At 26.3% G+C, this 15,387-nt stretch overlaps 1 protein-coding gene across 1 annotated transcript; it reads right to left on the bottom strand.

Moving 5' to 3' along the window:
* Nucleotides 1–730: 730 nt before the first annotated feature.
* Nucleotides 731–13,706, bottom strand: LOC107459119 (probable glucan 1,3-beta-glucosidase A). Its single transcript, XM_021127958.2, is given in 8 exon segments — nt 731–1,328; nt 2,992–3,267; nt 3,352–3,507; nt 4,501–4,670; nt 10,496–10,654; nt 12,483–12,668; nt 13,241–13,360; nt 13,469–13,706. Coding segments are annotated over 8 exon segments (1,524 nt in total). The 5' UTR covers nt 13,661–13,706; the 3' UTR covers nt 731–1,063.
* Between the last annotated feature and the right edge of the window lie 1,681 nt (nt 13,707–15,387).

Here is a 15,387-nt window from a genome sequence, read left to right on the forward strand (position 1 = left end):
AATGATAGTTGTTTCCTGTTAGAACAAGGATAACCAAGACTGATATTGAATTTTTACTTCGATGGATGTAATAGAGGTTGGTTGAATTCTGAGTTAAATTAGAAGATTGATTATTCATTGTGAGAGGAAGTTGAAAAAGAAGTAAGGTGATTTTTCATGGAAAGATGATAATTTATGTATCCTTTTTAAGGAAGATACCAATGCTCTGATATCATGATAAAATGATGAAAGAATAGAAAAAGAATAGATGAAAAAATTTTATTGATTGTTGATTGATTGAATTGTATTGAAGTGTATTTTGATAGGCTGAATTTATAAATTACGAAACTTTTTTATTATTGTCATGAAATAAAGTAAAAGAGTAGTTTAATATATATTAAACCAAATATATTTATTTTTAAGTAGTGTCTAATTCGTATATAGTGTCGTTATATATCTTTTTAATTCTTTATAATATATTATTCTAAAAAGTTATTCGTTTATGATTTGTTTACATATATAATAATATAACTATATTATATGTAATACACATATATATACACAAATAAATAGTAATTGATTTAGTAGTTGATTTTTTTTATGTATATACAGTATTTATTTGCATAATTTCCAGATTTGTTCACAATTCTTTCGTCTTTCAAAATCATTGATCGATGAGTCACACACACTAGCTTTTATTATTTATAAGTTTCTTTATATATGAAACGATTATATCTTTTTGGCTCTATAGTGATTAAAAGACACATAAACCTTGATATAATTATGTTCATATACAATTATCAAGGATCACGAGATCAGTGGCTGAATACAAGAGAAAACTCTGATTGAGAATCCAAAACTAAAACCTCACAATCAGAATATGTTTTCAAATGAAATTCTTTAAAATGTGAAAATTTTTTGGAGATCACACACCCATTTTATATTTTTCCCACCTTTTTCATGCGTCAATCTATAATTTTTTTTTTTATTCATACAACTCACACACACATTCATACTCATACAGATGAAATATATTAAGATACATGATGATAGACTAGTGAGCCACTAATGCCTCAGCTGCTGTTTATAGCTTAATGTAACCATTGTTGATCATCCATTCCAAACTCCAATGGTTGTTGACGTTCTTTAAGGTCCAATAAGACCATCCAAACGTTGCTCTTCCATAAACATCTAATTGGGCTTTTGCAAATCTTTGGTAATCCTCTTTCGTGGCTCCATTAACTTTCCATTCAGAAACCCATTCACCTAGAATTCCAATTAATATTAGACCAATTCATAATAAAACAAACTTGACCAAAAAAAAAAAATTACAAAACAAAAAGACTGAGGTAATTAAATAAGTTCTTAGATTAAATAATATGCCAAATTAAATACTGATTTGGCAAGATAAAATAAATTTGCAGCCTGTCACATAAATGTTTAGGGGAGAGAAATAACCAAAGTAATAAAATAAAAAATTGTGTGTTTGTAAGACCCATAAACTTATTCAACATCAAATTATTTAAGAAAAAAAAATCCCCAACACGGTGATGTTTCTTTCTATATTTTTATGGCCAACATAATTTGTGTGCTTTGAACTATTTTTATGCCTTATAATAGTTTCTAACTATCGTGTATCTTAACATAAACAAAGTAAAATGATCAATGGTTTAGCATATGCGTGCTCCTATATCCTAATACATTATGTATGAATCGAGATATATATCTGATTGAACTTTTAATTCTAATAAATGAAATTATCTTGGCCAAAAACAAAAACAAAAGCCACGTAATCAATAGTAGTGAATATTCAAAACATTGTGCATTCGATTTTTTTCCCCTTATATTATCAATAGAAATTATAAAAGAGGTCTTCCAATCACTAAAAGAGTTAATCCGCGCGTGCATATGCATCTCAAATTAATGCACGATCTGAGCTAGCATCGCCCTCAAAAAGTGTAATATAGGCAATTTAAACTAATATTTATATTGAATTAAATCTAAAATACCATCAAAATAACATCATATTTTAGATGACATAAATACTTTTGATATATTTAATATGCATTTTAATATTAGTTGTAATTATTTATTCTTAATTTTTATCGTAACTTTCATTATTTTTAACAATTATGAATAAAACCAAGAGATTGTGTTTGTGTTTATTGAAATAGGATGTTTTGTATTTGTTGGATTTATTTTATTTAAATTAGTTATTTTTCACTTGAAATTTACTTCACATTATTGTATTGATTTTTTTTTTAAATAAACAAAAAAAATAACTAAATGATTGTTAGATGTTAACTACTCACAAACTTTATTTGACTATCAATATTTTTTTTTTATATTTTTTGCCATATTTATAAAGATTGTGGATAATTTTTAAAAATATTAAAAAGATATAATTAAAAAAAAGAAAAAATATATGTAGACAATAAGAATACTAAACAATGTGAAAAATTGATATGTCAGATGTTCAATTCAATAGGCATGTAGAGGATTATGTTTATTATTTTTAATTGGATAGTTATTTCTTTTGATTCGATTTACTCATGTATATAGTTAACAATAGGTAGATGTTCAATTCAATAGATGTATAGATGGTTATCCTAATGTTAAAATTTAGAAAATAATTTGGAGGTGGAGTATTTTTTTATTTTATTGCGTTAATTCTAGAACCCATTATTCACATTGTTTACAAAAAAGTTATTGTCTAACTAACAAAACCTTAAAAAGAATGTCAATATGAATTTGAAAATGGCTTATCATCTTTTTGTTTTTTGAAAATGGCTTATCATCTTACTAAGAGCAATAGCATAGAAAAGTAGAAAACTGTTTTGCTTGAAAAATGGTCTAGTAAATAAAAAAAAAAATGGTGAGGGAAAGGAATCATTCAATATTCAATAATGTTATATCTACCTAGACATAAACACGTGTGATTCACAAAAAATGTTAGTCCCACATGATTATGTGAAAGAGGTGTTGATTGTATAGCAGTAATAACTAGAATATTTTAATTGGACGGTTAAGTTGTCAAATTTGGATTCATAGAGGCTGTAGTAGTGGACATCAATCACTGTTTTCATGAGGCCAGTGGCAACAGGGAAGAATTCCCTTGGGTCCGAGGACGCTAACCTATTTGACAAAACAACATAAGCTGTTTTTGAGTGTTTGCGCACTGCTTCATACCCAGCTTTGTAATACTTGTTCAAAGCCTCTAAGGTGGCACCTGGTGATAGAGGCTCGTTTATCAGCTCAACCGCATACAGGCTTGGGCTTTTTGCGTACCTGTAATAATTAACCATATTTCATGCTTTCCTTAATTAATTTAAAAGCGAATAAGTATGTATGTAAGAAATAGAAATACACAACCTTGCAGCTAAGAACTCTATAACATTAACGGTTTGTTGGATGTTCTCATCTGTTTTCCCCCATTCTTGAGAAGTGTCTCTGGAGGAGCTATGCTCATACCCATTTTGGGAACCAGGTGCAGCGTGAAGATCAATGATAATTTTCAACCCATATTTCCTACACTTAGCTCGTTAGTCTTAGTAATAGTTTAAGTATATAGTTATGACTTATGACTATAGTAGCTATATAATTTTAGCAACATTTAATATAATATGTTTTTTATTTATTTCAATTTTGTTCTTAACATTTTTTATTCATTTTAAAATTATCGATAAACATTTTTAGTTTTATCAACAATATTTTAGATAGAATTAATATGTAGGAATAATTTTGATACAAAATGAAATGGTCAAAGATAAAATTAAATATAATTTAAAAATATTTTTAAAGAAAATCATAAATATTAAAGACAAACAAAAAAAAAACTTGTTAACTAAGTCTAACCAAATTAATCTAATATAACAAAAATCAGTTATAATTAGCATTATTTTTAAGTTTTATTGTTTAATTTAGTTAGACTTAGTTTAAAAAAAAAAGATTTTATGTGTAGCATTATTCATTAAACAAATAAAAAAGATATCAAATTAAATCCAAACGATGTAAAGAATAAAATAATTAGTAAAAATAATTTTGCACAAACACTTCTTAATCATTTTCTAAAATTAAAATGCATAACTATAACTACTAGAGCAAAGAGGGATGAGTAGAGGAGAGTAGTGGATTTTTTTTTAAATAGATAAACTAAATATAATATTTAAATATATCCCCATAAACTAAAAAAATTATGTTTCTTTTTTATCAATTTTACTTATCTTGTTTGCAAGTAGGAGACACTTACGAATGTATTTTGACCCTCAATATAATAAACACGAGATGCATGAGAAATATCAAATAAGATATGATGTGATATGTTTGTAGATGTTATATATATACATATTTTGTGGTTACTAAAGACAAGATATATTGATAACTATCTCAATCGTTTTCACTGCAAGCAAGAAAAAGAATGTAGGAAAAAACATAATTTTTTGTTTTGGGTCTATATAGATAAATACTATATTTATTTAAAAGAAATGTAAAGAGTAGAATTTAAGTAGATATGGAACTTACTGAGCCCAGAAGAAGGCATTGTCTAGAGCATGCAAGGAACCAGCAACATAAGGGGAGGGTGGAGTTGGATCACTTGCTATCCACCATCCAACAGGAATTCTAAGTGCATTTATTCCCTTACTCGCTATCATCTTCAAATCATTTTCAACAATGAAACTGTTCCAGTGGTCCTAACAAGCAAATAAATTAACAAAATTAAACACTCCCACCGTCATTCATCATTATTAATTCCAATAAATAACTTGCTACATATCACACAAGACCATAAATGATTTCCGGGAAAATTTTGCAAATACAAATCGAGACAGCTAATCTAATAATTCATGCAATAATGCTTCGTTTCTGACTTTCTGCACATCCTCACAGGCTCACACAACTAGCAAGTTTGCCAAGGAACAATAAAAATGAAAAAAAATAATAATAATAAAGAACAATTTTTCCAGTAAATAATTAATCAACAACTTTTTTTTTTTTATTAAAACAGATAATTGTATACACACATTTTTCTTTGCCCTTTCTGTTACAAACAAGACTCGGTCCATGACTTAAATGGAGGGGAAAATTAAACTATATCAATTTTTAAATTTGAAATATCATTCATATTATTTAAACCTTTTACTGCTAGCAGACCAATTCTAATAACTTCAAAACCGCATGCTAATATTAATAAGGAACTGGAAAAAGGATAAAAAAGAAAAAAAAAGTATTATCTTAAGTTTAATATATAATAATATATATAGTCTGACATTTTGAAACACATAATATTTTTTTATGAGTCTGTGTTATAATGATAAATATATATAAAAAAATAAAAAGAACAAGTAGATTTTAAAAAAAATTGAGATGGATTTATAAATTTTTAAAGAAAATAAAGTATTAAATAATTTTTTAAAATAATTTTGTGGTAAATTTATAAATCCTTAAAGAAATATTAAGTATGTCTTTAAAAATTGAAATACTAGACTTATAAGTCCCTAAATAATTACAATATTAAACATAATTTATCTTTTTATTAAGAATATATGAATTCACTAATATAATTTTTTAAAGAGTTACTTATCAGTAATTTTTTCCCTCGAAAACCTACAAATAAATAGTAAAATTCTTTTCAATAACTAGCTCTATATACATTATATGTTTTTTAAACAATCTTGTTAGAATATAATTAGGATTAATTAGGATCAATTAGTATTATTTAGTATATTTGAATATTTATTATAGAAGATTATGTCTTTATTATTAGGATTCTCTTAATATTTATAAATACTCTTCTATATTGTATCATTTCAGACAACTTCAATAGACAACTTGAATAGACAATTTGAATACAGTCAATAATACATAAATCCTTTCTCTAGTCCAGTCTATTATTTCTAACATAATATCAGAGCCATGGTATCCTCCTTGAGGAGGATAGGTTGTTTTCCTTGCGGTGAAATCACCGTAGTTTTTGCATTTTTTTCTATGTCATTCTTCTTTTCTTTTTGTTTTTTCACCTCACCGACTAGCCTATTCTCTCCGTCTTGTATATTCTCGAGTCGAATGATCAAATACCAATGTCATCCGCTATTTTCCTATTCTCATGAAGAAATCATATAGTTTTTGCTCTCTTTCGGCAGTTCCGTCTGCGTTTTCTCGTGGCAGTTCCGTCTGCATTCTCTCGTGGTAGTTCCATCTGCGTTCTCTCGTGGCAATTTCATATGCATTCTCTCGTGGCAGTTCCGTGTGCGTTTTCTCGTGGCAGTTCTGTCTGCATTCTCTCGTGGCAGTTTCGTGAGCGTTCTCTCGTGGCAGTTCCGTCTGCGTTTTCTCATGGCAGTTTCGTCAGGGTTTCATCTCCTTGTGGCAGTTTCATCTGCGTTTCTTTCCGGCAGTTCCGTATGCGCTTCCTTCAGACAAGCGGCAGTTCCGTCTGCGTTTCCTAGTTCCTTCAGACAGCGGCAGTTCCCTCTGCGCTTTCTTCTGACAGTTCCGTCTGCACCCGCGGCAGTTCTGTCTGCGCTTACTTCCGACAGTTCCATCTGCATCCATTCTATTAGTTTATGCATTTTTTTCTTGTTTAATTAAGTTTTAAACTCAAGTTGTAACTTGAGTTTGAGGGGGAATGTTAGAATATAATTAGGATCAATTAGAATCAATTAGTATTATTTAGTATATCTGAATATTTATTATAGGAGATTATGTCTTTATTATTAAGATTCTCTTAATATTTATAAATACTCTTCTATATTGTATCATTCAAGACAACTTAAATAGACAACTTGAATAGACAATTTAAATACAGTTAATAATACACAAATTTTTTTTCTAGTCCAGTCTATTATTTCTAACAAATCTTATGGATCTATTCTAGAATTTTTAAAGACTTAATTATATATTTTATTTCTAAAAAAATGTAGCTTTTTCAAATGAAGAGATCCGTGTTTAATCTTTTTATTTTCCTTATTTCTTTATTTTCTCCTCACCTAAAAACGACAAAGTGTCGGTTTGCTCTCAATTAGGTGATCCTCTCTTCCATGGTCCAATTTGGTGGTCGAATTAAAATAAAATCAATTTCATTATCTTCAAAATATCAAAAATAAGAATTTAGATATTTAAAAGTAAAAATATTAGTAAAATAATAAGTTAATTATTATTCATTTTATACTTTATATAAAATATATGTTTTTATATAGTGGGTGTGAGTATGGTATTATTTTTCTTGTCATTCTATAAGTTTATTGGCAGATTAAGGCTTAATTTGATAAAATTTTTATTTTTTAAAAGTAATTTATAAAAATTAATTTTTAAAAGATGATCTTTTAAAAGTTGTAGTATTTATGTGTGATAAATCAAATTAAAAATAGCTTTAAATAAACACAAATAATAATAATTGTGTTTAGTAAAATAGTTTTTAAAATTTAAAAATACTATAATAAACATAAATATAAACATTAAATTTGAAAATTAGTTAATATATGAAATTATATTAGACTTTTAAATTTTAAAAAGTACAAGCCAACTTTAAGAAAATTCTATCTTAGATGTCTTTAAAAGTATTTTGATCTTTTAAAAATTGCAAATACAAAATGAAGAACTTTGAGCATTTAAAAAATATAAACACCTTTTTAAAAAGCTTTACTAAACCAAACTTAAGAGTGGTTAAGACATTTCCTTCTCATATTTTTACATTCTTTTATACTAACAAAAAAAGGAAAAAATTAGTTTAAGACATTTGAATTTTGTTAGACTAATTAAATTTATATCTAGTTTTTTCGAGATTATTTTAAACTAATAATCTAAAATAATTATTCACCCATTATTATTACATGTAAAAAGAGAAAGTTGACATATACACATTTTGCATATGTCTTTTTGTTATACAACTATTTAGATAAAGACATTTAAAATATCTTTTTTTAAATGTATTTTAGTTGATATTATTTTTTTAACTCATATAATCAATTAAATTGTATTATTTTTATTAAAATTAGACCAAATAAATTAATTTGATAAAAAAATGGTGAATCAATTTTTGAATTGGTCTAAATTAATATTATTTTTTTTATAAAAATATTTTAGTCATTTTCTATAATAAAGGTATTGTAGTTATTTTTTATAAAAATAATATTAATTTAGACTGGTTTAAGATTTGATTCACCATTTTTTCGGTCAAATTAATTTGTTTGACCTAACTTTGACAAAAATAAAATGATTTAATTGATTATATGTGTTAAATTTTAGTTACTAAAAAACATCTTTAAAAAAAGACGTTTTAGACGTCTTTATTGGAGTAGCTCCTTTTGTTAATAAAATTTTTTTAACTTAGAGTAAAAATTATGAGATTTTTTATGAGTTATAGAAATTATGAGATTTTTAATGAGTTAAATATTAAAGTGGTTTCTAAATTTGTAATCGAATTTTAAACTAGTCCTTTAATTTAAAATTGTTTTAAATTTATTCCTGAATTTACCAATAATCATTTCTGAGATATTTTTTGATAACAAATTAATAACGTAGTTGGATAAGACTACGCTGAAGTTGTAAACATCGTCGTTTTCTTTCTAGCCTCCAAATACAACTAAAACAACATTGTTTTGAGTATTGAGACAGGTTTAATGCGTTGGAGTTACTATGTCTCTATCTCTCATGAAGTCTCTTTTTCTTCTCTTAATTCCTGCAGCTACGTCATAGCTGTCAATGCCTCCACTGCAGGAGCAACAGCAATTTCTCAACATAGAATCCCTGCCTTGAATAGACATGATAACTCTCTCACTGTCGGAGTTTCATGCCTTGTCTTTCTCCTTCTTCTCCGTCTTCGATCTCCACTCCACTTGTTGCCACCTTATCACTCCCAAAATTGACCCCTTCAATGAGAGTTCTGGATCTCACTGTTAGACATATACTCTCATTCTCATCGCCCCAAGTCCTCTTTCATCGGCTGCCGATGTCATGTTACTAGCCTTTTTTCTGCTGTTAAGCTACCTTCTCTTCCTTTCAACGATCTTGGAAATGCTGAAAATTGTGTAAACATCGATTATCTGAAACGGTTTATTAAGAAAGATTCAAAATTTGATGTTCGCTCCACCTTCTTCCACTTTTGTACTGGTCGCCTACTATGGAAATGGTGCTGTCGAGGAGAGAGGAGAACTCGCTATGATAAAATTCGAGGAAAGGAAGAGGAAGAGAGAGAGGAAGTTTAAGTTGAAGGTGAACTTAAAAAAATCCTATAATAGGATGGAGGTTATGAACAAAGAGTGGTGATCAATCTAATAAAATTATCGAAGACAAAGAATCACATTTTTTAGACCTCAAATTAAAACTAGGATTATAAATCAATAATAGAAACTAATAAATTGAATCAAAATCTTATAATTATCATGTAATATAATCGTTGGTTATACATCGTGGCTTTTCTCTATATACATCATTACTCACTTTACAGAATATTTACCAAATAATATTTTAAGAATGACTATTATTAATTTCGGAAATAAATTTAGAACAATCTTTAATTTACAGAAAAGTTTTAAATTCAATTGCAACTTCAAGAATTATTAAGATTTAACTTATTTTTTATTGTTCAATAAATTGTAAAAGAATACAGATAGTCATCATATTGCTTTGAAAGTATACAACTAATATAATTATTGGGTGAATGAATTCATAAAAGTATTTATTCTATTTATAAATTGACACCACATACGCATGCATTATTATAGGGTAAAAAATTTATATATGAAAATATTTTTGTTGTAATATTCCAAAATGAAAATTGTAGTAAAATTTGAAATTATGTGTATTGTTTTTTGCATTCTGGAAGCAATTTTATTATTTTTTTTAACCATCTCATAATTTGTGAAACGATATTTTATTTTATTATTTAATTTTATAATTTTGCAAGAAGTCTTTTTTTTATTTTTTTTTTAGTATGCAAAAAATTTTAAAGTGACAAATTCAATATTTTTTGTGAATACATAGCGTGTCTCCACCATCTTAAGGGTGTCAAGTGTCAACACACCTCATATACACGTATCTCGCTTCTCGTACTCATATTCATGCATGTGGATTAAGTTTTTTTAAATAAAAAAGTTTATAAAAAAAATAATAGTCTAATTTTTCTTAAATCAAAATAATAAGACCTACCCACGATGAAAAATTACATATTTAATAATAATTAATTCTTTATTTTATCACTTTATAATTCTCCTGATTTGAAACCCATGCATTATGACCACCCAAATCTGACTTGAAAATTAAATTTTGGTTGTTTGTAATTATAATCACACATATCAAAATATATTTCCGTACAAAAAAGAATACATAAATAATATATTATTTTAATATATTCCATTTCATTTTAATTAAATCTTTATTAAATTTTTTAATTTTTAACCCAATCAATTCAATGAGAGGAGGTTGGAAACTTGGTAAGCAATATTGAAAGGGGATTTATGTAGTTGTTTCTGGGACAAGTTTGGGGTAAATAAAAGTTGAGAGATTGAGTTATAGATACCTTCATGACTTGGGGAGCCTTGAGTGGGCCATAACCATTGGTGACCTGGAACTCACCTTGCATCCTTCCACCAATTGTGAGTTGGAAAACTGTTGGGTCATCGTCTCTCCATCCGCTTACCTTTGAAATGTCTGCACTCACCATCACCTCCGACTTTGCCTGCAAATTCACACCTCCATTTAAAATGCCCTTCTCTTATTCCTAGGACTATTCAAACTAGCATTCCATCAACCTCATTATTAATTCTTTCGTACTTCTTTTAAACCGTGAACGAATTGAATTCGGAAAATAACAATTCACATAATTTTACATATATAGTTCCTGATTCTTTGATATTTCTTTTTAATTTTATTTTTAATTTTTTATTATTAATGTTAACAGCATGTTATATATTTAATTTTTTTAAAATTTAACAAAAATCATTTTCATTACATGCAATGTATACAGATATGAGCTTCACTAACGCAAACATATCTTTTCTCGTCTTCGCATCTTTTTTTCTTCGTGTTCTTTTTTCTTCTATTTCACATTTCTCCTTCTTTTTCATCACGTTCCTTCTTCTTTTTAGTATGTTTTTTTTCTATCATCGTTCTTTTATTACTACTGTTGTTATTACATTTTTTTTTTCATTTTTTTCTAGTAATTTTATAACATTAATTTTTTATTTTGTTCATTTTAAGAAAGTAAAATAACAAGAATTATGAAAAAATGAAATAAAAAGAAGAAGATGAAGATGAAGCAGCAGAATATAAAGAGAAAAAAAAGAAAAAATTTTGAATTATACAAAATTTATTATCAGAATAAAAATATACTAAAATTTTGCTATAAAGACACAAAAATATTTTTTTAATATTGTATTTTTTTTAGTTGAATGGATGTAGGTTCATTCTCTTTCTAATAATTTTGTAGCATTATATGTTTTTTATTTGATTTGTTTTGTTTTTATATTTATTAAGAAAATAAAAAAAATTTAAAAAGTAAAACAAAAAGAAAACGATAAATAAAAAAATAATTATAAAAAAGAAAAAAATCAGCAAAAAATAAGAAGAAAAAAGAATAAAAACTTTTAATACAAATACTTTTTATGATAGATGATTTTAAATTAATTGTTAGATCGATAAATTAACTTTAAAAGGCAATATAAAATGTGTAATATGAAGTTAAACTTATATGTGTCATGAGATTCTAGATCTAAATATAAAAGAAAATAAGTTTCTTATTCTTATAAAATACTAGGTTTTTTTTCTTTTGTCTTTATAAAATATTTATTTTTATTTTAATCCAATAAGATTTGCAAATAATTTATTTTAATCTCATCTATCAGTTTATTTTATTAAGTGTTGACTTGATACATTTAAATATTGACATGAAAAAAATGTATGATATGAACATTTAGCCTATTTTCCAACACTTAACAAAACAAAGAAGTTCAATTGTACCGAAACAGACTATTCAGTCTAACATTATAAATATCAATAAATCCCAACAGCACATGCCCAAATCATTTAACGTAATCCAACATTCTCCTATTATTTTAATGTCAACTTGTTAAGAATCTGCACTACTCCAAACACCCAAGTGGGGACAAACAAACAAACAAAACATTTTGAATTTCTTTGGTTATTTTATCATTTTTGTTTCCACTGTTTAATTTAGCTAAAACAAAGTAAATATAAAAGGTAATAACTACCATGTTACCTAATTAGTTAGTAAAGGATGAAGTATATCTTTTTTTGCTAACGTTTAGTTATATTTAATTTGTTTTTAATATTTTTAATTTGTGTCTAAATTATCTCTAAAAATTAAATTTATATAAAATATTAAAAATAAAATTAAAACTTTTGAGAGATAATTTTAACCTAAACTAAAATTTTGAGTACAAAACATAAATAAAAAATATTAAAAATAAAATTAAACATTAAGAATATTTTTAAAAAACTTATAAATATTAAAAATAAAAAATATACTTTATCTGTTAGTAAATTACCTGCAGATAGGTACCACTAGTTGTTTTGATTCGAACGCGGTTAGATTTATTACTTTCCTTAACAATATTGAAAGTTAAAGAATCAGTTGAAATATTGGTAATAGCTACAACGTTGATCCCATCTAATCCCACAAACTGCTTGTTGAACACCCTGAATCTGAAAGTGGTCTCGTTCAGCCTCCATAACTACACAAACAAACAAAATTATAAGATAGCTTAGTTATACTTATGGAAAGAAGATTAAGTAAACTTTTAAATTGGTCTCTCATAAAATTTTAAATTAGACATTTTCATCTTTAATAAATTTTTATTTATCAAACGTATATAAAAATTACTTTTGTAAAATATATTCGTCTTTCTTGTTTTTAATCAAATTTTTAATATAGGTACTAAACAAATAAGTTCTTTAATAAATTTCATTATAAGACAGTAAAATTCCAAAAAATATACCCATAAAACAAAGGTGAAAACTCAAGTATAGTACAGCTGACTTTACGTGAAGTTAATAATTGAGAGCCGTTAGATAATTTGACTGATTTGACTAAATTTTCATCCAATAGCTGTCAACTATCAAATTCACGTGAAATCGACTGTACTTAAGTTTTCACCTAGAACAAATTGGTCTCCCTTCACAACCAAAAAAAAAAAAACTAATCTGTCTCGTGTAAGTAATTCTTAAGAATTTATAGAGAATAATATTTTATTGGAAAGTTAAGGACCAATTTGAGTGTTGATTTTTTTAGACATGGCTAACTCACCCTGAATGTTTCCCAGCCCGAAGCGGCAGTGCGGTTTGCAACTAGGATCGTTCCTCCTCCAGACTCTGCACACAGATACTTCCCTGTTGTCACAGACTTGAACTGAAGACCAGTTCCATCCTAACCAAAATTGAAGATCAACAATTATATAAACTTGTACTAATATTAATAACAACATGAATAAATATGAGGATTATTACGAATGTTATATAAATAATATTTTCTAACCAAGAAATCCTTGTTTGGAATTCCATCGAAGAGAGAAGGTTTGATCCAACCTTCAGTAACGAGCCAACCACCAAGACTAACTGCTCTCACAGGGGAATCGAGATTTTGTCTTGCTTCATGGGATAGAGAAAGCATTGTCAAGGTAATAACAAAGTTAAGAAGCAATCTTCTGAGGTTGAGACAGATACTCATCTTTAGATGTGTTTCTTATTTGTCTTAACCTCTTCCTCTCTCTGCTTTGAAGTGAGTCCGACCAACTATATATAGCAAACAAAAGATATGTATGTATAAAATTAGAGTAATTAAAATAAATAATAAATAGATCAATAGAAATAATATTCAAATATTAAAATTAGTTACTAAATCAGTGGTTAATATATTTATATATAAATAGATGTGTTGTTTATTTATTTTTAATATATATTTATATTTTAATATATATTTTAGGTAAATACTACAGTAAAGATTTTATAATTATTTTCATGTAAAAATATTTTTTCGACTTTTGGATAATGAATTATATGGTTAAATTTTGATATTTATAAAAGTGTGGTCGTTATTTAAAATATGACTAAATAAATAAGTCACACTTTTAAATAAAGCATCTTCATAAAAAGATTTTTTTATATCGTCATTTGAGTAGTTGTCTATATTTTATATTAGTAATTAACTTTAAAAAATATTTTTAATGTACAAATAATAAAATTGATAAATCAAATTAAATTAATCGAGTAGTTAATTCATTTCTCTGTTTAAACAAATGCCAAAGATAAAAGTTAAAAACAAGTGATGATATATCAAATAAAAGAGATATTAAATTAATCACACATTGTAAGAGACTGCAATATGTCTTGCAATGTGTAAAAAAATATAGGTAAAAATGTATGTATTTGACAGCAAACACTATATCTAAAATGTTTATATCTTTTAAAAGTAAATAGTTTGTAATGTACCACTACTTTTTGGGGGAAATAATTTCAATCGAACACCATTATATCCAACACCCCAAAAAGCATCTTCGTTAGAACTTTAAAATTAAACTGAAAGATAAAATGTTAATTGCTGATTATAAAATGAACAAAATTAATTGACTGGATTTGATACTTGATAGGCTGCTAAAGAAGGAAGTCTCAATTGTCCATCTTTTAAAAATATACACAAATAGGGGTCCTCAATCCTATGTATAAACCTGCAGCAATATTGGACTTGTGGAAAGGTGACTAGATTGGTTAGGCCGATAAAAACTTAAAGGGTACACTATTTTTTTTATTTATTAAAAATTTTAAAAATATTTTAGTTTTATTTTAATTTAATTTTGTCTCAAAAATTTTTGAATGGTTCAAATATAATTTTATTAACTAAATTTTTAAAAAATTTAAAACAAATCCAATAATAATAATATACGACAACTAATCAATTATTTTTAATTTATTTGTGTTGATGATTATTCTTGTAAAATTATTGTTGAATTAATCTAAAATTAGTTAGAAATATATTTGATACAAATAAAAAAATTTTAAAATAAAATTAAAACAAAATGAAGCTGAGAGATATTTTAAAAATTTTTAATATAGTTCAAAGACAAAAAATATAATTTACTCAAAACTTAAATTTACTGTGATAGTCCAAAAATTCAAATTTAATAGATCATTTGTCAAGATTAGAAAGACACCTTGGTAGGAGGAATTATTTTATACTTATATTTATTTATTTTTTGTTTAAATGTTCTAATTGATTGTAATATTTTTGGCATCGAAGGCCGTTAGATGTTCTTGGGGTCTTTGATACCGTCATACTTTATATGGGTTGGTTTGTCGAAACCTTTTCGTAACCAGACTTTTAGGATCTTTTTGGTGAACGGGTAATTTCCATTATCACGTATTCGCTTCTTGTCCTTATGGGATCTCGCCGGTGTCTTC

The sequence above is a fragment of the Arachis duranensis genome, chromosome 7 (assembly GCF_000817695.3).
Source record: "Arachis duranensis cultivar V14167 chromosome 7, aradu.V14167.gnm2.J7QH, whole genome shotgun sequence".
In the NCBI taxonomy this organism is placed as follows: Eukaryota; Viridiplantae; Streptophyta; class Magnoliopsida; order Fabales; family Fabaceae; genus Arachis; species Arachis duranensis.